At 40.3% G+C, this 27,004-nt stretch overlaps 2 protein-coding genes across 4 annotated transcripts in view; one reads left to right on the top strand and one right to left on the bottom strand.

The window, feature by feature from the left end:
• ipo11 (importin 11) overlaps positions 1-8,438 on the bottom strand; it is a 139,581-nt gene extending 131,143 nt beyond the window's left edge. For all 3 annotated transcript variants that reach the window (XR_003296483.1, XM_026321366.1, XM_026321367.1), the window contains exons 1-3: positions 8,324-8,438; positions 4,895-5,044; positions 2,360-2,460 (exon numbers count right to left, since the gene is read on the bottom strand). Coding sequence is in view for 2 of the 3 variants with exons in the window: in XM_026321366.1 (XP_026177151.1) it covers positions 2,360-2,460; positions 4,895-5,032 (239 nt within the window). In the remaining variant the exon portion in view is untranslated. The remainder of the gene's footprint in view (positions 1-2,359; positions 2,461-4,894; positions 5,045-8,323) is intronic.
• Positions 8,439-13,204: 4,766 nt separating this feature from the next.
• On the top strand, positions 13,205-26,057 carry hsd17b3 (hydroxysteroid (17-beta) dehydrogenase 3). Its single transcript, XM_026322514.1, has 11 exons — positions 13,205-13,418; positions 19,470-19,516; positions 20,098-20,173; positions 20,308-20,415; positions 22,553-22,620; positions 22,947-22,991; positions 23,265-23,299; positions 23,405-23,486; positions 24,643-24,708; positions 24,845-24,994; positions 25,097-26,057. Exons 1-11 carry the CDS (start codon positions 13,268-13,270, stop codon positions 25,196-25,198), a joined length of 930 nt encoding a protein of 309 aa, XP_026178299.1. The 5' UTR covers positions 13,205-13,267; the 3' UTR covers positions 25,199-26,057.
• The last annotated feature ends 947 nt before the right edge of the window (positions 26,058-27,004 follow it).

Below are 27,004 nucleotides of genomic sequence, written 5' to 3' on the forward strand. Positions count from 1 at the left end.
ACATTGATGAATGCATCTCATACCCTAAGTGCCATCTTACAATTTAATTTCAAATGCTAGACATGCAATTCACAAAGTTTAATGTGGCAACGTTATCAATGTGCCAAGTTGTTATAGGTTTAAGCAAATCCCTGTGTAACACTCTATAGTGCAGGACCTGCCAGCTGCCTGATTTAATCATTCAGCTTTGAATAAACCCCCTGGTCTTCTCCAAGTCACATCGTGTTTGCAACATGACTTTTTGCAAACAGAGCACGGTGTGAATGTGTGGAAAAATACCATGTTTCACTATGATTTACTGTCTGTTTCAACTGCTGCCGAAGCTAGATAAAGTGGGAGAGTGTTTGATGTGATGAAGAGTGAGGAATGACTCAAGCTGTAACCTTGAGCAAGTAAGAGGTGATGCGGGTAGAAGACAAAGTACCAAGGGGTAGTGTGTGAATTAGTGAAACAAGATTTACTATGCACATATATTGAGGGAATTTGAGAGTGAGGCAAGCGTTAATGAAATGCGTAAAGAAAGATTAAAAGATATATTAACACAAGCGAGTGTGTGCCTGAGCCTTGTTTTGTGTTTTCAAGCAATATGAGTAAGAGAGGACAAAAAGAGAATTCACAGACTTGAGCAATCCAGACAAAATTTTTTAGTCTTTTGGTGAGGCAGCATTTGGTTTTTATTTCCCCAGACAATGAACAGTCTGCCTGAGGATCTAAAAACAGCTAAAGATATTGATCTATATACATTAACTTAAAGCCTCCTTCATAGTCTGCTTTTAAAACAAAATGGTTTATGGTAGTTGTTTATTTAACTTAATTTCTATGCATGATTTAAACTGTTGTTTTACGTTACCTTTCCTATGTTATCTTTTCCCTAACTTTTTGTTTCTGTTACCTAATTCAGTGTTTGACTCTCTCGGATTACCTTTAAATTATATTATACTGGTGCAATTATTTTACTGTTTACATTTTCAAAAAAGTTATCATTACATACCACTATAACTCCAACCTTATGAATAAATAGCTGGGGTGAGTCCAGTCCTAGATACTGTGAATATATAGGAATGAGAGAGGCTGCTCAAGTTATGAAAGTCATGAAAAAGGAACCGACCTTTTTCACGGCAGACCTTTGGACTGAAAAGTGCAAATACTGAAAAGTATTTCACCTTGGCATATCATCTAATCTATATTTGGTGACTTACTCTCAGAAATAAAATTTTAAAAAATGTAATCAACAATCAACACACATTTCTAATGATTTTAACAATTTTATTATGTTAAAGTATTTGTTTTGTATTGTTAAAATAATTTTTTTTTTTTTTAAAAATAAACTCGGTTTCAATTAGGAACTGGAATGATTAGTCAAATCAAATCATTTTCAACAATCAACTGATCAATTGTTAGTGATTTTACAGGCAAACTACTAACAAAACTGCTGTTTACAGCCTCTCAAAATAGGTCAGTTAATTGATAAAGATAATCATTAGTTGCAGGCCTAGTTGCAGTTCATTACAACGAATCACAGTAATTACAGAATCCAAATGCTATGTCATGTGGCCTATGCTTTGTATAGTCATACCACAGGCATTGTGCTCTCACACAGAATAACCAATTCCTGGATTAATGGCAATGGTCCAAAGGTAATCAGATAAATAACCCAAGGACCAAAACCCCTTGCACAGCACTCTAGCAAATGAAATTCAGTTTACTGAACTACTGACATGAGTAAAACAACTTTGGTAAAAGGAAAAAGCTTTAGAAAGAAGAGAATATCAATAATCGGAAATGGTCACAAAGTGGCCACAGAGTGCTAAGGCAGATCTGATTACCTCTGGCCAGCCACTGTTCTGCGAGCGTAAGGTTTTAAAAAAAAAAAAAAATCTAACAAAAAGGCTAGTCAGGTATACAAAGAAACACGGCAGGCTTTGAATACTCAAAGCCGATCTACCACCAGACAAGAGAGACACAAAAGAATAAACTGAGCATAAAATCAGAAAAATAATATGAATAATCAGGACATAAGGTAATAAGAAAAGATGAAAGCGAAAAGTGGTGGAGACAGAACTGCAGACGCAGGCTATAAATGGTAAAAGAAAAGACTATAAAAAACAGACAATGCAGAACAGGGACAAAACAGAAAAATGCAAATAAAGTACAAATCTATGACACAGTAGATCTAAGAAGAATCACAAAACCTCAAAAGCAGACACAGAGAATAAGACTAATGAACAGAGACAATAAGGGAGGATGAGACAATGAAGGAGAGAACAGACAAGCAGTAGGACATAAATTAATAAATAGCCTGAGATAGAAAAAGTGAGAGCATAGCAATAAGAAACAAGTAAGCGAAGCAGGTACTTACTGAGGCGCCACCCTCCTCCAGTATCTGTCAATGCCATTTTTGAAGTACAGCACAGCCAGCCACCTTACGTTCACATCCAGCATGTGGTTATTAAAGATTTTCTGTTATGCAGAAAAAAAAAACATACATACTTAGCTAACATTGTTTGGTTACTTTAAATGGGTAATACCAGGCAAATTAAGTACTGGTTCAGTTTACTGATGTGGTGGAAAAGCTAGAATAACAACCCTAACCACAGTGAAATATAATGGAGCGGACCTGACCTGTGATGCCAGAAGACAAAACTTTAAGAGGCTACCAACGTTCTGAGCTATAAAAATGTAGATATCCTGGCTGATTACTGTCTCTATGCTCTCAAAGTTCTCACTGCAAAGACAGGAGCTCCATGAAGAGTAGCATAGTAATATCAGAGACCAGACTCATATTTTCAGGTTTAACATGAATTAAACATAAAAGAGGTTGAGGTTTTCTCCTTAGATCAATAGAACTGAAAAACATCCTTCTTTTTAATCAAGTGAATAAAACACCATCAGCACAGCTGCACAGTGCAGTGCAATTACTGACTTTCATATGGAATTTAAAATCTTTCCACTTTTTATTCAATGCACCAGTGCGATTGGAATTTAGCTGGGCTTGCTGACATTTGGTTTCCTGATGCCATCACTCCTGTACAACTCTGTGGTGACGTGCAGAGACATAATTCTCCTAAATTAAATGAGGGTACACTGCACACTTTGGCTTAATTGCTTTGGACCAAGGCATCACAGGGAGCTACACAAAAACGAAGCACAAACCCAATTTTGTCAAGAACATTTTCTGAAATGTCAAGATGGCTGTGATTTTTAGAGAAAGCACTAAACTTGGAGTAGAAGATGTTGCAAGGATAAAAGTACCTTCATTCTCTCCACAAGCTGTGTGTCATAGCAACTACAGCAGCTCCAACTGTGTTGATAACTGGGCCTAACCAGCAGGCATATACCAAACTTTAATAACTAACTTACTCAAATATGCACCTGTCCCCTTTCACCTAACACCTCTCCTTCTGCATAACCCTTTCCACTCTGGTGCACTCCCCTAGGGATGCACACCTCACTGTCTAAAAACCTCTGATCTTAAACAATAGCAAAACCGCAATGAAGAGTCGCATTCATATGCAACGGTAGTTTTAAAATGAACAGGAATGCCTTCGAGATGCAAAGGAACAAAGGCTAATGAGTCAAGCCTCTGTTTTGTTGCTGGGATGTTCTTTAAACACACAGTAAATATGATGGCAAAGAAAAACATCAGATTCCAATAATCCCAAGCCCCCAAAATTTAAGTATGTTTATTTTAGTCTTGGTTTTACAATTAAATGTTTTGTGTCATTACTGTCATCCAGCAATCTCTACTCTGTGGAACTCACCTATAATCCAATCCCTAGCTTGAGGCACAAAAACGCATCTGTCATACACAAAAACCCTCACAATGTACATGTGAAATTGCTGCTGGTATACAAAACACAATTAGACCAGTCAAACCAACTACAGTTTTTCTACTGGACCGCTTATCTGTAGATTGGGTGCTTAAAAGTATCTGATATTTGACTTAAGCAGGACGCTGTGTATTGGTGGCATTTCTCTTTTCAAAATACATTCTTGACAAAAACACATAAGACAGTAAACCTTTCTACAAATAAAATAACTCTGCTTAGCTACACAGAATGCACCCTGGGCCAGTTTCTCTATTGAATGCACAGAGATGAAACTGAAATCCATCTCACCACTTAGGCCTGGATAGGAAAGCAAACAGATCTCTTAAAAATACCTTAGAATTCTACACACAAAAATAATTAGGTGGTAGCCAAGCCAGAGAGAATGTTCCCACACAGACTGCACTTAGTGGAGCACTATCGCTCCTGAAAATTCACAAAGTTCATTAATATTCAAGACAAAACGTGACAATCACAACTTGCACTCTACACTACACTGTTTGAACTGGTATCAAATGAAGGAGAGCCTTCGACACCCACAAACACATACAAATACATGCACGATGAAGTAGGGAGTTTAAGTCCATCATTGCTATTTGGCTGCACATTTATGCAAAAAAAACAAAAAAAAAAAACAACTCCCAGCCGCCTGCCTTACACTGCCCTGTCTCCTGTTTCCCCTGTTTCCCTGTCTCCCATAATCCTGCTGTTTAGACCTCTGTGATTACAGTTGTTTTTAGAGTTATTTTCAAACTGCCAGGATGAATTGTTACACATGAAAAGAATTTATAACCAATCCATTTTCTACTGTGATTCAGATTACAAAACATTGAACTTTTATCAATAATGAACCTTTAAAAAAAACAAAAAAAAAACACTCCCTTCTCTCTAAATTAAGTTACATTAAAAACTAGTACAGTGCTTTAAAAAGGACATTTAAAACCAAACAATGCTCTTTAAGTTCTATCTCCACCACAATGCACTACAGACCACATTCCTTAACAGCTGCATTCATTAAAGTTTGAACAGTTTTCAGTTCAGCACACTTATTTGATAATATCACCCACCAGAAGGACTGAGTAGAAGCCTGGCTGGGTCTCCCACTGTCGAAGCTGCTCCTCTGCTGGCTTCAGCACAGCTGTGTCTTGACTGGTAGCTTGGGTTAAGGCCTGCAGCACCACTGTGCTGGCACTGTCCATATCCATAGCTGGATATATCTGCAGGGGATAGGAGAGGGGGAGAGAAAAACAGACAAAAAAAAAAAAAAAAAAAGACTTTCATTGCCTTTGTTGTGAAAGGTTTGGGTTGAGTTGAGGCAACAAACCTTTAAAACTGCTTCCCCACAGGGAAAACTGAATAATAAAAACATCAACTGAAAACCAAGGCAGTCAAATTACAGCTACAAAAATGTCAGAAGAACAAATCCTTTGTTTTGCAGCGTCTGGCTTTATCCCTTTCTCCCCATTTTATCATACATTGAGCAGCACTGACATCACTATAAGGAGGAAGAAGCACATCCTTCCAAATAAAGAAAAGAATGTCTGACTGAAACACTGGCAGTTATCTTTTCCATACAAAGAATTGTTTTATGTCCCAGATAATATTCAAGCACCTCAGCATTACAGATCCAAAGGTACGCTGCAGTTTCAAAGGCAGAACCTGAGTCAATTGCCTCTGCTCCTCTGATAGAATAATAAACCACTGCCTCAATAGACCTACTTTGGGATTATGAATCATACCATGAGCTCCTCTCAACATCTCCAGGGGAGTTTGTCATAGGAGGATAACTGATGAGAAAAACATTGTTGTTTAATTACTCCTGCAACAAAACATAGCCACCTCCTATTCTTCAGCTTTGACAGCATTGCCATTAGCTTCAGAAGAGCGCAATGAAAATCTTTAAAAGCCACAAAAGAAATACATTATTTATGCCTGTCAACTTATGTCAATATATTGCAGTCAAAAACAAATTGGCCAGATCATCTTTCATTTACCCAAACAACTTACTGTCTGGGGAAACTTAGCCATGAGACCAGTAGAGGCAGTACGGTTTAAGTGTGCTTTATTAAATACGTTCAGCAATAGTGGGGAAAAACATTGAACAAGGATGCCATCTACAGCCCAAAAGGAAATATTCAGCACCATAGTCTTTATGTGATCCTGTTACTGCATGTGCATTACAGCACATAAGAAAACTTTTAGTTTCATTTTTAACAGAGTCATTTTATTAAAAATGACTTTAATTAAAGATATTTATGTCACTGATGACCATCACACAATTCTTGCTATGATGTAGATTAGGGGTGGGCAATCTTGGTCTTTGAGGGCCATTGCTCTGCTTCTTTACCAACTATCCCTGTCCTACCCACTGCTAATTACCTGGATCAGCTGTGTTCAGTCAATCAGATGCTGGGACATACCATCTCAGATGAGGATGGAGTGGGAGAGAAAAGGTGGTATCTTCTAGCTTCTGACTGAGTGAACACAGAGCAGTAGGTAGGGCAGGGATAGTTCGAAAACAAGCAGGGCAGTAGCCCTCAAGGAACATGGGTTGCCCATCTGTGAGACAGACAGATAAATAGTGATATTGCAGATAAATACTCACCACAAACTAAAACCTTACAGTGAATGCATTTACTGCACATGTACTCTTGTATTGTATTTCAATATGACTGCTACTGGTGATTAGTATGCAACAGAGCCCACAGGGCTCGAAAACCAAACAGAAGTCATCCTCAACTACAGAGTTAACTCATGTCAAAGAGATGCAATGACACATGAGGAACCTGGATAATATTGCAAACATGTTTGCAGCGATATGAATAACCAAGTATCTCCATGTTCCATGCAAGCATCATACCCCAAATACGGTAACTCTAAAGCATGCCTTGTGCTAAGCAATGTTAACATTTTTATATTGTTTTTATTATTGCCATGAACATATAAGTTAATGTATAATATTACAATAAATCTTTTAAAATGTACTTTTAATACATTAAATGACAGTGATGATTAGAGCCCGATCAATGTATCGTTTTGCCGATTTTAATTGACCAATATGAGCCTATCGCAGATATACCAGTATCAGCGAATATGCTGCAGATATGCCGCTAATATTAACATTTTTTAATGTGGATTTAAAAAGCGTTTATGTATATATTCTATCTATCTATACTGTATTCTATATACAGTACCAGACAAACGTTTGGACACACAAATTGAAATGTCAATGCCTCAGCAAGTGTATCCAAACGTTTGACTGGTACTGTACTATAATATATACATAAATAATATCAGCCGACATATCAATATCAGACTTTTTTTTACTTCATAATATCGGTATCTGCCCCAAAAAACCTATATCGGTCGGGCTCTAGCGATGATGTAGCACATAAGAACACTATCCTATTTTGCTAATTTAGTTTTGTTATAGTAAAACACACCAGAGGATGTGTCCAAGCCTTGCAGAGAGAGGATGCACAGACCAGAGAAAAGATCAACAAGCAATCATCATATCAACTTTATTGTTGATGCAGTTTCTCTAGTAATTTACTGTAACATCAAAGGCCATACCCTAAAGACAAGACAGTTGGCAGCTGCAATTCAACTATTATGTATCTCATGTGCCCGATCATTCTTACATACTGCCAGGTCAAAAACGCTTAGGCTGACAGTTTGCAGGACAATTAACCCATGTAAAATGTATAACACGTAGCTGGCCAATATACTACGTAACACCAACACTACAGTATTGTTATATCTCATTTCAGTATCTGCTCGGTGTATTACAGGTCTTGTCCAACATTGACTGCTACACTATGTCACACCATGTCTGGTGTTCTGTATTTGCCTTGGCCTCTGCCGCTAATACTAGCTTAATACCAAATGCTAGTGTAAGAAGCAAGCTAGCGGCAGCACAACTTTATCAGCTAATGAAAGCTAAAAGCTGATAGCATTAGCTCTACCAAATAAAACAGTGATCCTCTGCCTGACCCTGCTACAATAACTATTTACAGGCGCATATACATACAAGACGTTACGCAATTCTCTCGCAGCAAATAAATGTCGTTACGATGATTTCACAGATGAAATCACATCTACTACAAACGTGTGTATGAAGTGGGTTGGATTGTTTTAGAAACGTACTCAGAAGCAAATCAGGCTGAGTGGGCTGGTAACAGCAGCCAAAGCACTGCTACATTAAAATAATCTGAATTCACAGTTGAAATTCATTTGCTCTGAAATATTCGCACACCCTTAAACTGATGTAAATGATTCTGTACAAAACACTATAACCGCCTATTCAATAATGAAACGGGAGGACTGAGTTTCCAAACCCTGCATACCCCAAACGCCAAAGCTAACTTTGGGCTAACTAGCAGGCTAAACTTATTCAATACGAAAACAAGGGCCGACAATGTCCGAGGTGTTGAATAACATACATCATCTGATAATTAAGCACCATTCGCAATAGATACGCGTAAAACTGAACTCACCTAAAAGAATGACGGTAGAAAAACAGAACCTATGCTCGTTACAGTGGCTGTTAAAGCTCTGCCAATGGTAATGTAATGAGAGGTGGAGACACACGCTTACAGGAATGGCGCGAGCAACACAGCAGGCGCGCGGTGATGACGTATGAGGCTAGTCATGAATGAACGCAGCCACTTGCGGTTGTATGTTGCCATAGAAATACACGCAGATACCGCATTTTTAATCACCACGCGTGATTTTCACACAAACAGTGTAACATGATTGTAAAAAAACAGCATAGATAAATACAGCCAAATATGATTTATTAGGCTACATGTAGAAGCTGATACATGAGTGACAAATCTGTTAAACCTGAACTCAAGGGCAAGTCAATCAGTATTTAGATAGAAAAAGATTTCAGACATGTCAGCAATATTTATGATCCAGTTTTCATAACATTTCTTTTTAAAATATCCTCTGTAATGTCAGGGGAAGGATTGTCAACTGTATAAACTGAAGCAAAGAAAGCGAAACTATACAGTTTGTAATAGATTAGTGACTACTGTAACAACAAATAGCACCACTAGGTGGTGCCTCTCTCTAATGCAACCACAGGGGGGCACAATCCAGTGTCTTCATGTGCCGGTCCCAAGTCCAGGTAAATGCAGAGGGTTGTGTCACTAAGGGCATCCGATGTAAAATCTAAGCCAAATCAAACACGTGAATCACAAATATGACTTCCATACCAGATCGGTCGTGGCCCAGGTTAACGACCGCCACTGGTGCTGTTGACTTACAGGGTGCCAGTGGAAACTGGACTACTGTTGGTCGAAGAAGGAGAGGAGGAAGGCGTGTTCGTAGGCAAAGAGAGAAGAGGAAGGGCAGGAGTGTAGGACTTAGAGTAAGGACTTTGAATGTAGGGACTTTGTCAGGGAAAACTAGAGAGTTGGCTGATATGATGGCGAGAAGAAAGGTGGATATCTTGTGTGTTCAGGAGACCAGGTGGAAAGGTAGCAAGGTCTATAGATTAGGAGCAGGGTTCAAGCTGTTTTATCATAGTGTGGATGGAAAGAGGAATGGAGTAGGAGTTATCCTGAAGGAGCATTTTGCCAGGAATGTTCTGGAGGTGAAGAGAGTGTCAGATAGGGTGATGAGTCTGAAGCTGGAAGTTGAAGGTGTGATGTTGAATGTTGTCAGTGGTTATGCCCCACAGGTAGGATGTGAGTTAGAAGAGAAGGAGAAATTCTGGAGGGGGATGGATGAGGTGATTCAGGGTATCCCTAGTGGTGAGAGAGTGGTGATTGGGGCAGACTTCAACGGACATGTTGGTGAGGGAAACAGAGGTGACGAGGAAGTGATAGGTAAGTTTGGTATGCAGGACAGGAATGCAGAAGGACAGATGGTGGTAGACTTCGCAAAAAGGATGGAAATGGCTGTAGTGAACACATTTTCCCAGAAAAGGGAGGAGCATAAGGTGACATATAAGAGTGGAGGCAGGAGCACACAAGTTGATTACATCTTGTCCAGACGTTTCAACCTGAAAGAGATCAGTGTCTGCAAAGTAGTGGCTGGGGAGAATGTAGCCAGACAGCATAGGATGGTGGTGTGTAGGATGACTCTGGTGGTGAGGAAGATGAAGAGGACAAGGGCAGAGCAGAGGACCAAGTGGTGGAAGTTGAAAAAGGAAGAGTGTTGTGTAGCTTTCAGGGAGGAGCTGAAACAGGCTCTGGGAGGTCAGGAGGTTCTTCCAGATGACTGGACAGCTACAACTAAAGAGATCAGGGAGACAGGTAGGAGGGCACTTAGTGTGTCATCTGGAAAGAGGAAAGCAGATAAGGAGACTTGGTGGTGGAATGAGGAAGTTCAGGAGTGTGTTAAGAGGAAAAGGTTAGCTAAGAAGAAGTGGGACACTGAGAGGACAGAAGAGAACAGACAGGAGTACAGGGAGATGTAGTGTAAAGTGAAGGTAGAGGTGGCAAAGGCCAAACAAAGGCCGTATGAGGATTTGTATGATAGGTTGGACACTAAGGAGGGAGAGGTGGATTTGTACAGGTTGAATGAGGAAAATGTCCTGAGAGCACAGAGTAGAAGAGGTGACTGTTGTGGAGCAGGAAGTAGCAAAGATCAGTAAGGATGAAGTGAGGAAAACGTTGAAGAGGATGAAGAGTGGAAAGGCAGTTGGTCCTGACAACATACCTGTGGAGGTACGGAAGTGTTTAGGAGAGGTGGCAGTAGAGTTTTTGACTGGGCTACTTAACAAGATCTGGAGAGTGAGAGGATGCCTGAGGAATGGAGGAGAAGTCGCCAGAGCAACGGAGAATGTGGAAAAGAAGTGAAGAGACGTGTGCAAGCAGGTTGGAACGGGTGGAGGAAAGTGTCAGGTGTGATGTGTGACAAAAGAGTGTCAGCAAGAATGAAAGGAAAGGTGGACAAGACAGTGGTGAGACCAGCAATGTTGTCTGGTTTAGAGACAGTGGCACTGAGAAAAAGACAGGAGGCAGAGCTGAAGATGTTGAGGTTCTCTCTGGGAGTGACGAGGATGGATAGGATCAGGAATGAGTACATCAGAGGGACAGCTCATGGTAGATGTTTTGGAGAAAAATCCAGGGAAGCCAGATTGAGATGGTTTGGATATGTTCAGAGGAGGGACAGTGAATACATGGGTAAAAGGATGCTGAGGTTAGAGCTGCCAGGAAGGAGGCCTAGAGGAAGACCAAAGAGGAGGTTCTTAGATGTAGTGAAGCAGTGTTAATTTCGTTGACGAAGTATTTTCGTTATAGATTTCACTGACGAAAACAAGACGTTAACTAAATAAAAATTAAGTGATGACGACGAAAACTAAATAAAAATATATTGACATTTTCGTTGAGTAATAAAAACAAGACCAAAATGTGAGTGAGGGACGTTTTTGGAAAAGATCCAATCAGAATTAATCTTCTTAGACGCACACGCACATTTGAAAAGTAACTGATCTGCCTAGTGACGCGGGATGCGCAAGTACACGACATCATCATAGCCTACACTGGGTTTGTGTCTGACTTAAACTATAATGAAATGGCAAGAGCTGGAGAAAACAAAGAGAAGATATATGGGTCAGTTCCATCTTTGATGCAATGGCATTACTGCTAAATACAGTTTTCCTCTTAAATATTTTGGAGTTGCACTTTTGCTTTAAAGCATGAAGAATGTCATATGCAGAATATAAACAATGCATATCTAATTTTTGGTCTTTTATGGAAAGGCCATATTCCATATATATTTAATGAAATTTGTTTTTCATTTAATTTTAATTTAGAATATTTTGTATATTACAATAGTTTAACTAAATTACACTTAAATTAAACCCAATATATTTTAGTCGACTAAATCTACTGTAAAATCTTATGCTATTTAGTCGACTAAAACTAGACTAAAACTAAAACAAAGCAGATGACTAAAATATGACTAAAACTAAAACTGCATTTTAGTCAAAAGACTATGACTAAAACTAAATTAAAATCTGCTGTCAAAATTAACACTGTAGTGAAGGAGGACATGAGGATAGTTGGTGTGGCTGTGGAGGATACAGAGGATAGGGTTAAGTGGAGGCAGATGATTCGCTGTGACAACCCCTAAAGGGAGCAGCCAAAAGGAAGAGAAAGAAAGAGGTGGTGCCTCTCTCTGTTTGTGTTGTGTTATAGTAGCTCAGAGTATTGCGCCATCTGTCATGCTGTGCACCAACTGAAGTCCACTGACTTAAAAATAAGTGTATTTAATAATTAATCTTGTGGCAGTCTTGTGCTTTTATTAACATACCAAACAGACAGCAAACCGTCTGCTTAGTGCAGAAGTGCTCATACACAATCTTGTCTTCATACCCTGTTCAGGCTACAGCAGCTTTAATTGCTCAGGGGAACAAACACACATACAGTACTTAAATAAACACTTCAGAAAGTGCAAAGAATAAGAGCAACTATTTTGTGTTATTTGTAACAGTGTGAAAGTACAGCAGGCATGTAGTTACATTGTCAGCAACAGAACTCAAGAACAGGCATGTACAGTGACAGGTAGGAAATGACAGACAACTTCATAAGCCTCTATTAAGTGATGAAAAGACATGCAGGCAGTGAATGTAACATAATTCCCTATAAAAAACATTGCAGTTGATCATAAACCTTTTTTTTTTTTCAGACTGCACTAATCCGAATTAGTTTTTGTGCATTCCACTGGCATTTTGCCAGATAGTGGAACCCATACCTGCCATTTCACTGGAAGTTGGACATTTACCTGGATAGCATACTGAATCTGTAAGGAATTTGGGTCTATTACAACTGTATTATGGAGATGTTATCTTAGAAAAATGTCCTATGCACCAGAAGAGATGAGGAAATTGATATTCATGTGAGGAATCTGATGGTTTTTCCAGATCTGATGGTGAAGGGAAATCTGTTGTGTGCCTCTGATGAACCCAAAGTCAAGAGTTCACTTCAAAAGGCTGTTAAACATTTTCAGCAGGAGCCACCTTTACCAGTTCTGAGCAGAAGACCCTGCAACCTTTTTTCTGTTTTTTATTTTGTTTATCAGTATCTATCCTATGGGTTGTTCTTGCTTACAATTAAAAGTGAGTACTTTGTTTTTTGTATCGTTGTTTTGCACAGTGAAATATCATAACTGCCTTTGAAAGTGCAGCTAATTAGCCTATCTTGAATTTTGAATGACTGGATTTCAAAACATGTTTTACTATCACAGTATGTCAAAACTTTACGACGTACTACACGTGTTTTTATGAAAGTCAATAGTTGGACTTAGAGACTCTCTCTCTGTCTCTCTCTTTCTCTCCCCTGTGGGTGTGTTCTTGAAAGTGGGAGTGTCCTTTGACAGGGTTACTCTCTCTTTGATTCTATTCTTTTATTCAATAACAGAACTAAATGCTAAGAGCAGACACAAACACAAAGGCTTAAATCCTGACTTTGTTGTGGTAGACAAAGATGGATTTAATAGAACTGTTTTCCATTTCTCTTGGTGCTGCAGTTGCTGTCTACTGCGGCATGAAACTGCTGCTTTTCACTAGGATACTTTTTCCAAACCTGTGGTTTCCACTGTCAGAGACCTTCTTCACCTCTATGGGAGAGTGGGCAGGTGAGCTGTATGTGCATGCATGTATGTGTGGCTTGTTTGACACACCATTCTTTAGGGTTACACCTTGGCTGAAGGTGAGGATAAGGGTTAGGGTTAGGCAAGTACTGGTTATGCTTAAGATGAAGGTAAGTCTCCAGAAAATGAATGTAAGAAAAGGAAGGTTAAAGAAAGTAGTGGTTATGAAAATGGTGAGTATATGTTTGGCAGACCTATGGTAGGTCACAGTACGTAGAATAATATAATATCTATGACCAGGTCAATGTAGATAGTCATGTTAAGAATGTGATTGATTGCATTATTGAACTGACCCTTAAACAAAATTGAAAATCTGTTCGAGAAAAAAAATAATTTCCAGTTTCAAACATGTTTAGACCAATAACTGTTGCATAAGCTCACAAAAGGGCAAGTCCTGACTTTCCCTTGGAAGCCAAGTGTTCATACCTGGGAGCAGCTTTGCCTCAGTTTCATGAATGCATCTGCAAAACCTGCTAAAAAAAATTTTTCTTTCCTTAAATAGAGTTATTTATTCTGAATTTGTTCAAATGCTCACTACTGATATTGTTACGTTTCAAATATAATATTTACATGACATGTAACCATGTTGCTGGTGTCACAGGAAGGCCATTTTGAATACAGTACAAACAATCCAAGTCCTTGTTTTACTGTATCATTATTTTGCAAAGAAGTGCCTTCAGGGTAAGTTGACAGAAGAATTAAGGATGATAAGAAAGCACCACTGCTCTCTCCAGCTGATGCAAGCAAGAGCAGTGAACCTATAAACTTGACAACATAGTCTTTGTGTTTTAAAGTTAAGCTAGGGGAACACAAACAGCTCTGGATCACCCCTCAGACCATCTCCCAGTAATAACACCAAAACATTTCTCTGCATGTACCACAGCTGTCTGATCATTTTAGGAGATTGCTGTTGTCAACTTGTGAAACACTTATTCCCACAGTGCTAAAAGAACCACCGCCCCCCCAAAAAAAACAGAATACTCAGCAGGGCTTTCCTTTCTTTTCAAAGCTCACATTCATTCTATTCCTGGACAGAAAAACAGTCATCAGAACAGTGTGTTCTAGGCTGCATAAAACCCATGTTTGTGCACTCATCTGTCCAACAGTTTGAAACCATATTAGCATGCATTTGTGTCTCCTTCAGACTTGAGTTCTTTTCACCTTTTTTATATCTATGCCAATTAGAACTTCAGCATTGGAAATTTGGCAGCAGTATCCTGAACAAATTGAAGAAATACCTTCATAGGCCTCATGTTTACATAACTCATTTTCATAAAGGAAATTACTTGAACTATTATGAGACTCTTGAAAATGGACAACAGAGTATTGTTGTCCAGTTTTTTTGCTTGATTAGTGGGATACCAAACTATCCCAGTATTACATAACCAAAAATTATATAACTTTTTCTGAATGTGAATAATTTCCTGTAACACAACGTGAAACTGCCGTATGTCTACAGGAACATTTGACTGCTATTGAAGAACACAGATGGATTGCTCAGTTAAGTGGCTTGTAATTAGAGTCACTTCCTTTCTCACCACAATAGTCCAGTAAATTTCCATTGCACTGCACATGCTCACCAGAGATCAGTCTCTGGTGAGCATAATATCGTTTCGTCTTACACTTGTTTGTGAGATTTACCCAGCGATACTATATGTAGCCACTTGACAGTTTGAATTACATAATCATCAAGACACAGACAAGAGATCACAAAACTAGGTTCACTTTATTGTGTCACATTGTGGATGATCATTTTTGAAAATGTATTTTTGTGAGCTTTGTGGAAGAGAAAAAGAAAATTTACGTGTTTAAATGTCAGTAAATGTTAATTGATATTATTTAATGCAATTTCAATTAGTGTATACAAAAAATAAATACAAATATTTAATATATGTAACAAATTACAAAAATAATCACTGAATTTCAGACACAGATCACAATGAATAATATTAACATTTAAATGAAATATACAGACTGACATCAGCAGAACATTTAAAAGAAGGAAAATATAAGAAAAATGTCTGGTATAAATCCAGGAAACAGCAGCTGTTTCAGTGTACACAAGAGTCAAATCTGTTAGAAAATCTTCTCTTCCTTTCGGCTGCTCCCTTCAGGGATCGCCACAGCGAATCATCTGCCTTCTTCACTACATCTAAGAACCTCCTCTTTGGTCTTCCTCTAGGCCTCCTTCCTGGCAGCTCTAACCTGAGCATCCTTTAACCAATGTATTCACTGTCCCTCCTCTGAACATGTCCAAACCATCTCAATCTGGCTTCCCTGGCTTTTTCTCCAAAACATCTAACATGAGCTGTCCCTCTGATGTCCTCATTCCTGATCCTATCCATCCTCGTCACTCCCAGAGAGAACCTCAACATTTTCAGCTCTGCTACTTCCAGCTCTGCCTCCTGTCTTTTTCTCAGTGCCACTGTCTCTAAACCAGACAACATTGCTGGTCTCATCACTGTCTTGTCCACCTTTCCTTTCATTCTTGCTGACACTCTTTTGTCACACATCACACCTGACACTTTCCTCCACCCATTCCAACCTGCTTGCGCACGTCTCTTCACTTCTTCTCCACACTCTTCGTTGTCCTGGACTGTTGACCCGAGTTACTTAAAATCCTCCACCTTCTTCACCTCTACTCCCTGTAACCTCACCGTTCTATGAGTCCCTCTCATTTACACACATGTACTCTGTTTTACTGCGGCTAACCTTCATTCCTCTCCTTTCCAGAGCAAACCTCCACCTCTCTAGATTTTCCTCCACCTGCTCCCTGCTCTCACTACAGATGACAATGTCATCTGCAAACATCATGGTCCAAGGAGATTCCTGTCTACCCTCAGCCTGTCCATCACCACAGCAAACAAGAAGGGGCTCAAAGCCGATCCTTGGTGCAGTCCCACCTCCACCTTGAACTCCTCTGTCACCCCTATAGCACACCTCACCACTGTCTTACAGCTCTCATACATGTCCTGCACCACTCGAACATACTTCTCTGCCACTCCAGACTTCCTCATACAAAACCACAGCTCCTCTCTCGGCACCCTGTCATAGGCTTTTTCCAAATCTACAAAGACACAATGCAGCTCCTTCTGGCCTTCTCTGTACTTCTCCATCAGCATTCTCAAAGCAAATATTGTATCTGTGGTTCTCTTTCTTGGCATGAACCCATACTGCTCCATAAAGCCTCCATAAAGCCTCCACTACTCTTTCCCATAACTTCATTGTGTGACTCATCAGCTTTATTCCTCCGCAGTTTCCACAACTGTGCACGTCTCCCTTGTTCTTAAAGATGGGCACCAGTGCACTTCTCCTCCATTCCTCAGGCATCCTCTCACTCTCCAAGATCTTAAGTAGCTCAGTCAAACACTCTACTGCCACCTCTCCTAAACCCTTCCATACCTCCACCAGTATGTCATCAGGACCAACTGCCTTTCCACTCTTCATCCGCTTCAACACCTTCCTCACTTCATCCTTACTGATATTTGCTACTTCCTGCTCCACAACAGTCACGTCTTCTACTCTGTGCTCTCTGACATTTTCCTCATTCATCAACTCTCCAAAATATTCCTTCCTACACACCACTGCTGTCTGGCTACACTCTCCCCAGCCACTACTTTGCAGTCATCCATCCATCCACTTTCTATACCCGCTTGTTCCTGAATCAGGGTCACAGGGATCTGCTGGAGCCTATCCCAGCTCTCTCTTGGGTGGAAGGCAGGGGTACACCCTGGACAGGTCACCAGTCCATCGCAGGGCCACATATAGACACACAAAGACAAACGACCTCACACACTCGCACTCACTCCTACGGGCAATTTAGATTCACCAATCAAACTAACATGCATGTTTTTGGTCTGTGGGAGGAAACCGGAGTACCCAGAGTAAACCCACGCAAGCACAGGGAGAACATGCAAACTCCACACAGAAAGGCCGGGGTTGTGAACCCACCACTTGGTCCTCTGCTCTGCCCTTGTCCTCTTCATCTTCCTCACCACCAGAGTCATCCTACACACCACCATCCTATGCTGTCTGGCTACATTCTCCCCAGCCACTACTTTGCAGACACTGATCTCTTTCAGGTTGAAACGTCTGGACAAGATGTAATCAACTTGTGTGCTCCTGCCTCCACGCTTATATGTCACCCTATGCTCCTCCCTTTTCTGGGAAAATGTGTTCACTACGGGCAGCATGGTGGCTGAGTGGTTAGCACTGTTGCCTCACAGCAAGAAGGTCGTGGGTTCGCATCCCGGCCTTTCTGTGTGGAGTTTGCATGTTCTCCCTGTGCTTGCGTGGGTTTACTCCGGGTACTCCGGTTTCCTCCCACAGTCCAAAAAACATGCATGTTAGGTTGATTGGTGACTCTAAAATTGCCCGTAGGAGTGAGTGTGAGTGTGTGAGGTTGTCTGTCTTTGTGTGTCTATATGTGGCCCTGCGACAGACTGGTGACCTGTCCAGGGTGTACCCCTGCCTTCCACCCGAGAGAGAGCTGGGATAGGCTCCAGCAGATCCCCGTGACCCTGAACCAGGAAAAGCGGGTATAGAAGATGGATGGATGGATGGATGGATGTGTTCACTACAGCCATTTCCATCCTTTTTGCGAAGTCTACCACCATCTGTCCTTCTGCATTCCTGTCCTGCATACCAAACTTACCTATCACTTCCTCGTCACCTCTGTTTCCCTCACCAACATGTCCGTTGAAGTCTGCCCCAATCACCACTCTCTCACCACTAGGGATACCCTGAATCACCTCATCCATCCCCCTCCAGAATTTCTCCTTCTCTTCTAACTCACATCCTACCTGTGGGGCATAACCACTGACAACATTCAACATCACACCTTCAACTTCCAGCTTCAGACTCATCACCCTATCTGACACTCTCTTCACCTCCAGAACATTCCTGGCAAAATGCTCCTTCAGGATAACTCCTACTCCATTCCTCTTTCCATCCACACTATGATAAAACAGCTTGAACCCTGCTCCTAATCTATAGACCTTGCTACCTTTCCACCTGGTCTCCTGAACACACAAGATATCCACCTTTCTTCTCGCCATCATATCAGCCAACTCTCTAGTTTTCCCTGACAAAGTCCCTACATTCAAAGTCCTTACTCTAAGTCCTACACTCCTGCCCTTCCTCTTCTCTCTTTGCCTACGAACACGCCTTCCTCCTCTCCTTCTTCGACCAACAGTAGTCCAGTTTCCACTGGCACCCTGTAGGTCAACAGCACCAGTGGCGGTCGTTAACCTGGGCCACGACCGATCTGGTATGGAAGTCATATTTGTGATTCACGTGTTTGATTTGGCTTAGATTTTACATCAGATGCCCTTAGTGACACAACCCTCTGCATTTACCTGGACTTGGGACCGGCACATGAAGACACTGGATTGTGCCCCCCTGTGGTTGCATAACTGCTCCCCTGTTATTGTTATTCCACATTGTTTACTTGGAACTTGGATCTTGGAACCTCATTTTTAATAATTACTTTAATAATTACATAAAAAAGAGTCAATAATCCATCTACCTATACAGTATGTAACTGAGGTTTATTCAGGTTTTTCAAAAGAAGCTACATTATTTTATGCATTATTATTTTGCATTGTGTAACAGACGTTGAATAAAGACATGAAAGATCGTAACTTTGTGTTTCATTTCACATTTTTGTAAAGAGAAAGAAAGAAAGAAAGAAAGAAAGAAAGAAAGAAAGAAAGAAAGAAAGAAAGAAAATGAATGAAGGAAGGAATGAAAGATGCCTATTATCTGTGTAATCAGGGTCAAGAGGAGATGGGTGAGGAGCATTCAAAACAAATCTTTATCAGAATTAGGGAACATGCTGTGTTAGTACAGCCTGTTAGAACAGGATATCGTTAAACAATCACAGACAATCCTTTATCTCTGTCTGATTGCAGAGGGGAAGAAATGATGTAGTGCTGTTTTATTTCATGATACCCTTAGGTTCTAGAGGAAACTGCATGTGAAAGTGACAACTGATGGAATTCATTTGCAACACTAATTCACACATCCCTGTTTCAGTGGTGACTGGTGGTTCTGAAGGAATAGGAAGAGCATATGCATTTGCGGTAAGTGACTGATTAAATGGCATTGCTTTTACATTTCTGTGCTTAGTGTATTTCTGTGCATTGTGTAGTCAGACACCCAATGTCACTACATTTTTAATGATACACATGCTAGAAATTTTCATCTTTGAATATGTGCAAAGATTGTATCTGAAGTTTTTTTCCTACCCACCTTGTCATGCTATATTTGTTTTTCAGGTGATGTACAGTACAGAACAGCACAGTGCTGTGGTGGTTTGCACTGTCAATTCACAGCAAGAGGGTTCCAGATTCAAATTTGGCCCTTTCTGTGTTGAGTTTGCATGTTGTCCCTGTGCTTGAGTGGGTTTTTTCCAAGTACTCTGATTTTCACCCAGAGTCCAAAGACATGCAGTTTAGGTTTAGGTTAATTGGTGACCCTAAATTCCCAGTGGGTTTGAATGTGAGTGATTGTCTGTCTCTATGTGTCACCCTTGTGACATACTGGCCACCTGCCCAGGATATACCCAATGTCAGCTGAAACTGCCACCTTCCTCAAACAATTATATTGATTTGGAGATTCTTATTGATTTTTCTCCTGTCCACTGCACTATTGTTTCCATCAGCTGGCCAAGCAAGGACTGAATGTGGTTATCATGAGTAGAACCAAAGCAAAACTGGACCAGGTGGCCAAAGAAATAGGTAAAAATAATTGCCATTATTTATCTGTGAGATTTTGTCTGGTTTTAATATTTGTATTGCTTCTACAAATATGCTGTTTCTCACCTGAGTTAATAATGTAAATAATTTTGATTTCATATTTCCATTCTTTATAGGTGATGCCACAGGGCAGAGGGTTAAAGTGATAATAGCAGACTTTACAAAGGAAAATATCTTCAGTGAAATTGAAGATCAGCTTAAAGACCTCAACATCGGGGTTTTAGGTTGGACATTTTATTGTTTTCTTCCATGTGAGGTTTGAAACATGAATTGCACCCAGAATCCAAGAATCCTTTAGAAGTATTAGGTATTTAGGATCTGCTTCAACCTGTCCAGGGTGTACCCCTGCCTTCCACCTGAAAGAGAGCTGGGATAGGCTCCAGAAGATCCACATAACCCTGGATCAGGAATAAGCAGGTATAGAAAATGGATGGATGGATGGATCTGCTTCAATAATGAATTGTCTTCTTGCAGTATTATGCAGTATTGGATCAGGTAGTAGGGCACTGTGAGCACTTTTGTTTGTGCTGTACCTTTCCCTCATTGGTAATATTATATAGAACAGTCAAAGTTAATGTTCAATGCTATGCTGATGACATTCAGCTATACATCCATCCATCCATTTTCTATACCTGCTTATTCCTTAATCACAGGGTCACAGGGATCTGCCGGAGCCTTTCCCAGCTCTCTTTGGTTGGAAGGCCGGGGTACACCGTGGACAGGTTGCCAGTGCATCACAGGGCCACATAGAGACACACAAGCACACACACTCACATGGGAAATTTAGAGTCACCAATCAACCTAACATGCATATTTTTTGGACTGTGGGAGGAAACCAGAGTACACCCACGCAAGCACGGGGAGAACAGGCAAACTCCACACAGAAAGGCCGGGTTGCAAACCCACGAACTTCTTGCTGTGAGGTAACAGTGCTAACCATGCAGCCACCATGCTGCTCACATTCAGCTATACATTCTTATCAAATTGCAGAAGCATACAAAAATAGGTATGTGGACTTTCCAACCAGGGGAGAGAATAAATTGCATGAGGCAACATCAAAGAAGCATTCAGAGCAGTCCCCCACCTTGGCCTCTCAGATCATCTTTCCATTATGCTCATTCCACCAGCAACGTACAATCAGCACATCGATGTGGATGAGTATGCTATGTCTGTGTCAGGGTATATACAAAAATGCATGGAGGATGTTAGTGTCACCAAGAACATCATCAACCGGGCCAATCACAAACCATGGATGACTGGGGAGGTGCGCGCCATGCTGACAGTAGGAAACACAGCTTTTAAATCAAAAGATATGGTGGCACTTCAAACAGCCAGAGCCAACCTCAACCAGACCAGCAAGGCACACATATGGACAGACAATCCAGGACTTTTTCCATGATTCCACCAACACTAAGAACATGTGGCAGGGCATCCGGGCAATTACAAACTACTGGCACCCCTGGGCTTCGATACCTCTTTGTGTACTTGGCTTCAGGAACAATACTTCACTCTGAGCACCGGCTCCCCACAGGGCTGTGTCCTGAGCCCCCTTCTTTTCACCCTGATGACTCATGACTGTGTTGCCAGGTCGACTGCTAACCACATCATCAAATATGCAGATGATACAACAGTACTGGGCCTCTCAACAACGACAACGACAGGGCATATAGACAGGAGGTGGAACAGCTGATGGAATGGTGAAAAGAGCACAGCAGCGACTGCACTTTCTCCACAGGATGAGAAGATCACATCTCCCCACTCCGATTCTTACCACTTTCTACTGAAGCATCATAGAGAGAACTTTGACAAACTGTATCTCTGTATGGTGTGGCAGCTGCAAAGCGGCAGACTGGAAGTGTCTCCAGAGAGGGTAAGGACAGCGGAGAAGATCATTGGGACTTATCTCCCTTCGGTCCTGGAGACCGGACACAAACTCTGCTTGTCTCGTGCCCTCAGCATCATCAGAGACTGCTCACACGCCCATCGAGGACTGTTTTCTCTGCTGACCTCTGGCAGGAGGTACCGCAGTCTGAAGTGTCTGAACAGCCAGGTTCCGTAACAGTTTCATTCCACAGGCCATTAGAATCCTGAACTCAGTATAGACAATATAACAAGAATTTCAATCATAGGTCTCTTGCTGTGTGAACCTACATGGTGTGTTACAACTCAACCCCTGTGGAATACTATACAGTCTTGTTATAATAAACAGTATGAAAGTGCAATACATGGGCAATAAGTGCAATGGATATCATTCACTGGTATGTCAGTATAGAAATAACCCCCCCCCCCAGTGAGATACTACTGCATATTGATTTTCTTCCAGTTAATAAAACTGCATCTTTTTTGTGTTTTGTACCCCAGTCAATAATGTAGGTATACTACCCAGTATAATCCCCTGCAAATTCCTTGAGGCTGCACAACTGGACCAGGTCAGTGGTACTCTTCAGCTTATACTTAAATTCCAAAGGTACAAATATGCAAAATGCTTGGCCTTCATCATGACATATTTCAAATTCAGCATTGTTTAGACTCTAACCACAATCCTGCATGTCTCCATTTTCACGGCTTAATTTGATTTTCCAATAAGTGATTTTGAGTGGTAGCAAGTTTCACATCAGCTCTCCTCACTCAAACATAGAACCTCACATGGCCTCACAGATACTCAAACTGTGCTTTGCCCTAAATTTAACATTATTTTCTTTTGATTACCAATAAAGACAGCTCACTTTAGACCCATGCTTATCTGTGTTTGCAGACAATTACAAAGCTGATAAACTGCAATGTCAGAACTACTGTCAAGGTAAGAGTGTGCATGACCTCTATGGCATTTTAAAACATTTCTTGGACACCATAAAGTGACAGATGCACAGAATCCTGCACATTGTTTATCACCTATTTACTTAATAAGTCCTCATAACTTCATCAGGCCAACTTTATAAAGAAATTCATATACACTAGCTGTAGTCTATAATGAAAGTCTGGGGGCTGAAATGTCAACACAGCAAACAAGATTCTTTCCTTCCTTCCTAATTAACTTTGTCAACACCCTGAACTTATTCTTTTTTCTCTTCAGATGTGCAAAATAGTCCTTCCAGGCATGGAGAACAGGTTTCAAACCCATGTTTTCTTCATTAGATGCAATATATAATACTACAAAATCATAACATTCTGAAAAACTTTCTGGCCACAATTGCTTTTTTGCTATCTCTTTAGGAGAAAGGGCCTGATTGTGAATATTTCATCTGGAATTGCTGCTATTCCATTCCCCCTGTACAACCTGTATTCAGCATCAAAGGTTAGTTACAACTCTAGTCCTAAGTTACTAATTTATGTTATTTATTAACATATTGTCATCTGTAGTGAGAGCAGGGGGTAGGTGGAGGAAAATCTAGAGAGGTGGAGGTTTGCTCTGGAAAGGAGAGGAATGAAGGTTAGCCGCAGTAAGACAAGTACATGTATGTAAATGAGAGGGACTCAAGTAGAACGGTGAGGTTACAGGGAGTAGAGGTGAAGAAGGTGGAGGATTTTAAGTACCTAGGGTCAACAGTCCAGAACAATGGAGAGTGTGGAAAAGAAGTGAAGAGACGTGTGCAAGCAGGTTGGAACGGGTGGAGGAAAGTGTCAGGTGTGATGTGTGACAAAAGAGTGTCAGCAAGAATGAAAGGAAAGGTGGACAAGACAGTGGTGAGACCAGCAATGTTGTCTGGTTTAGAGACAGTGGCACTGAGAAAAAGACAGGAGGCAGAGCTGGAGGTAGCAGAGCTGAAGATGTTGAGGTTCACTCTGGGAGTGACGAGGATGGATAGGATCAGGAATGAGGACATCAGAGGGACAGCTCATGTTAGATGTTTTGGAGAAAAAGCCAGGGAAGCCAGATTGAGATGGTTTGGACATGTTCAGAGGAGGGACAGTGAATACATTGGTTAAAGGATGCTGAGGTTAGAGCTGCCAGGAAGGAGGCATAGAGGAAGACCAAAGAGGAGGTTCCTGGATGTAGTGAGGGAGGACATGAGGATAGTTGGTGTGGGTGAGGAGGATACAAAGGATAGGGTTAAATGGAAGCAGATGATTCGCTGTGATGACCCCTGAAGGGAGCAGCCAAAAGGAAAAGAAGATCTTTAATGTTTTTAGGTGTAGTATGCTATTTATTTTTTGTCTTTTTATCACACCAACTAACTTAAAATTTACTGCAATTATTTTTATTCATGACGTACAGCACTGAGATTTTTTTAATGTAAAGTGCATTACAAATATATAATTAACACTGAACTCTAAGGAGTTCATGAGCTGAGACTGTAGGAGTTGGACAGCTGATTTTTACATTTCATTTATGATTATTTTGTAAATTAGGCTATTTTTATTGCTCAGGTACAAATCTGCCATAATTAATACAGGTAATTTAATAACATAATAACATATATTAACATATTCTCTAATTCATTACCCTGTAGGTGTTTGTGGAAAGGTTTTCTCAAGGTCTTCAAGCTGAATACAAAGATAAAGGAATAATTATACAGGTATTCTATTGATATTTCATCTCAGTGTCTTTAAAGAATAGAGGATGCATTATCGACTTTAAAGTTTCTTTTTTCTTCAAATCACAAAAATCTTGTCATATATTTTGCTTTCTTTTTATTCTTCTTGTTTTTTCAGGCAGTTACTCCATTTGGGGTCTCCACTCGGATGACAGCTTACCAAAAAACCAACATAGTGACATTGACACCAGAAGACTTTGTAAATAGAGCTCTGCAGTATGTCAGAGCTGGAGACAAAACAAACGGCAGTATCTCTCACGCAGTTCTGGTAAAACTTACTATATACTTCATCTAATAATGCCAGTTATTTTAAATCATGTAACACTGCAAGAGACTCATTTGGTCTGTGTGTATGGTTGTGGGCATACAGGGCTGGTTTCTGCAGTCTATTCCTTTCAAGATCTTCTACTCAGACTTCATGCTACAGAGCCTACAAGACTACGTCAAGGCGAGGCTGCATATGCGTAACTAATCCTTGCATACATAAAGAAAAGGAAGAGTAATGCAAAGCCATTTGACTCAAATAATCCTCACTCTAAATACAAGTATAATTAAGGAACTGCTGTTAACAAATCTGTTTCTCATTTAATTACAGTGTAGTGGTGAAAGTTGCAACTTACGATAGCATTATCATTAGGTATTGTAGTATTATAGTAGTACTATAATATGTAATATTACTTCTTAAAATCACTTAATACACTTTTGCTAAATCACACCCAGGAAAGCACATTTAAAACTATATATTTATTATTATTTTTAATAATCCTTATATCCTATCTATGTTTTTGTTCATTCTTGAAAACATTTAAATTCCATGGCTCAGATTTTATTAATCAAACATACTGAGGCTTCTCTTATGATACAGATAAAAATATGGCCGTTCCTGAAGTTGAATAAACTCTTATTTTGATGAGGTTGCACACACTATCTCCCCCTTTTTTGTATTTGTGTATTGTTCCAGTAACTGCAATGTAAATGTTTGGTAAGTTTGGATTTTGAGTTACAATAGAACTGCAGTTGTTTATGGTTTGATGATGATGCCGAGTTATTGTTTTGCTTGGTGATGGACACAGTTTAACTGAAGCCATAACAACCCTTGCCTTGACAGTTCTGTCAGCAACCACAGATTAAAAGTAAAAATGAAATTGAATCCCTCAAATCTTCACTACAGTAAACAATTTCAGTCTACTCAGTTGGTACTCTTCTTTAGACAGCAAATTTATTAGATGTCCAAACTTCAAACCACCTTTATATATTAACTTTAATTCTGATGTCTTTCACTGCTGAGATTAAAATGATGTCCTCAGTAAATATAAGCATTGATATTTTTACATTTGTGTGTGTGTGTGTTTGTGTGTGTGTGCCCAGTCTCATAACATAGCGAGTATGAGTGATGATAATGTGCCTGGGGCCTTACCTGCTGAACTTAACAAGCTGTCCTGCTTATTCACCCAAACTCACATTATGTTGTAAGAGGCACTCTCACACACACACACACACACACCCTCACACACACACACACACACACACACACACACACACACACACACCTGTAACTGCCATTAGCATCCTTTTGACACTTTGAGATGGATGAAACATTTGATTAGATGAGTACACCACCACATGACCTAACTATTGTGTCAATCACTGTTCTGACATGCATAAAACCAGCTGAGGGAATTAATGAGCTTCTACCTTGCTAAGAAATGAGAATACACTAGAGACCTGGATCTGATAGTCTGCTGTTTACAGAATGATATACAGTGTTTACAAACAAACATTCCCTCACCCACACACATGCAGATGCAGAAGCAGACACACAACCATATGAATTAGTATGTGCTACTAAGATGTCTGACCTAAAAGAGTAACTAATCACAGGGCTGTCAAGGCTGTTTAGACAGCTGTGATGAATGCTCCTCCCCATGAGAGATAGTTCAGGGAATAGGAAGCATGGCTGGAAAGAGAGAGAGAGAGAGAGAGAAAGGAGGCCAAAGTGACCCTGTGCTTAGAGGATCCATCCTGGCCTCACTGTTTGAAAAAGGTTAAAGAATAAATTGTCTTCATCTGAGAATAGAAGTCTTGAGACAGCTACAGAATATTACACTATACACTATATAGACAATAAATGAAACAACAAACCATTGAATCATTATCAAAAGCATTTTAAAAATTATTATATGAAAACAAATCTATATGAAATATAAGATTCCATTATTGTACCATCTCTAAGTCGTAGCTGCAACTTAGGGAGAAATGCACCCCCAACGCCCCATGT

Source organism: Mastacembelus armatus, chromosome 9 (genome assembly GCF_900324485.2).
Source record: "Mastacembelus armatus chromosome 9, fMasArm1.2, whole genome shotgun sequence".
Lineage (NCBI taxonomy): Eukaryota > Metazoa > Chordata > Actinopteri > Synbranchiformes > Mastacembelidae > Mastacembelus > Mastacembelus armatus.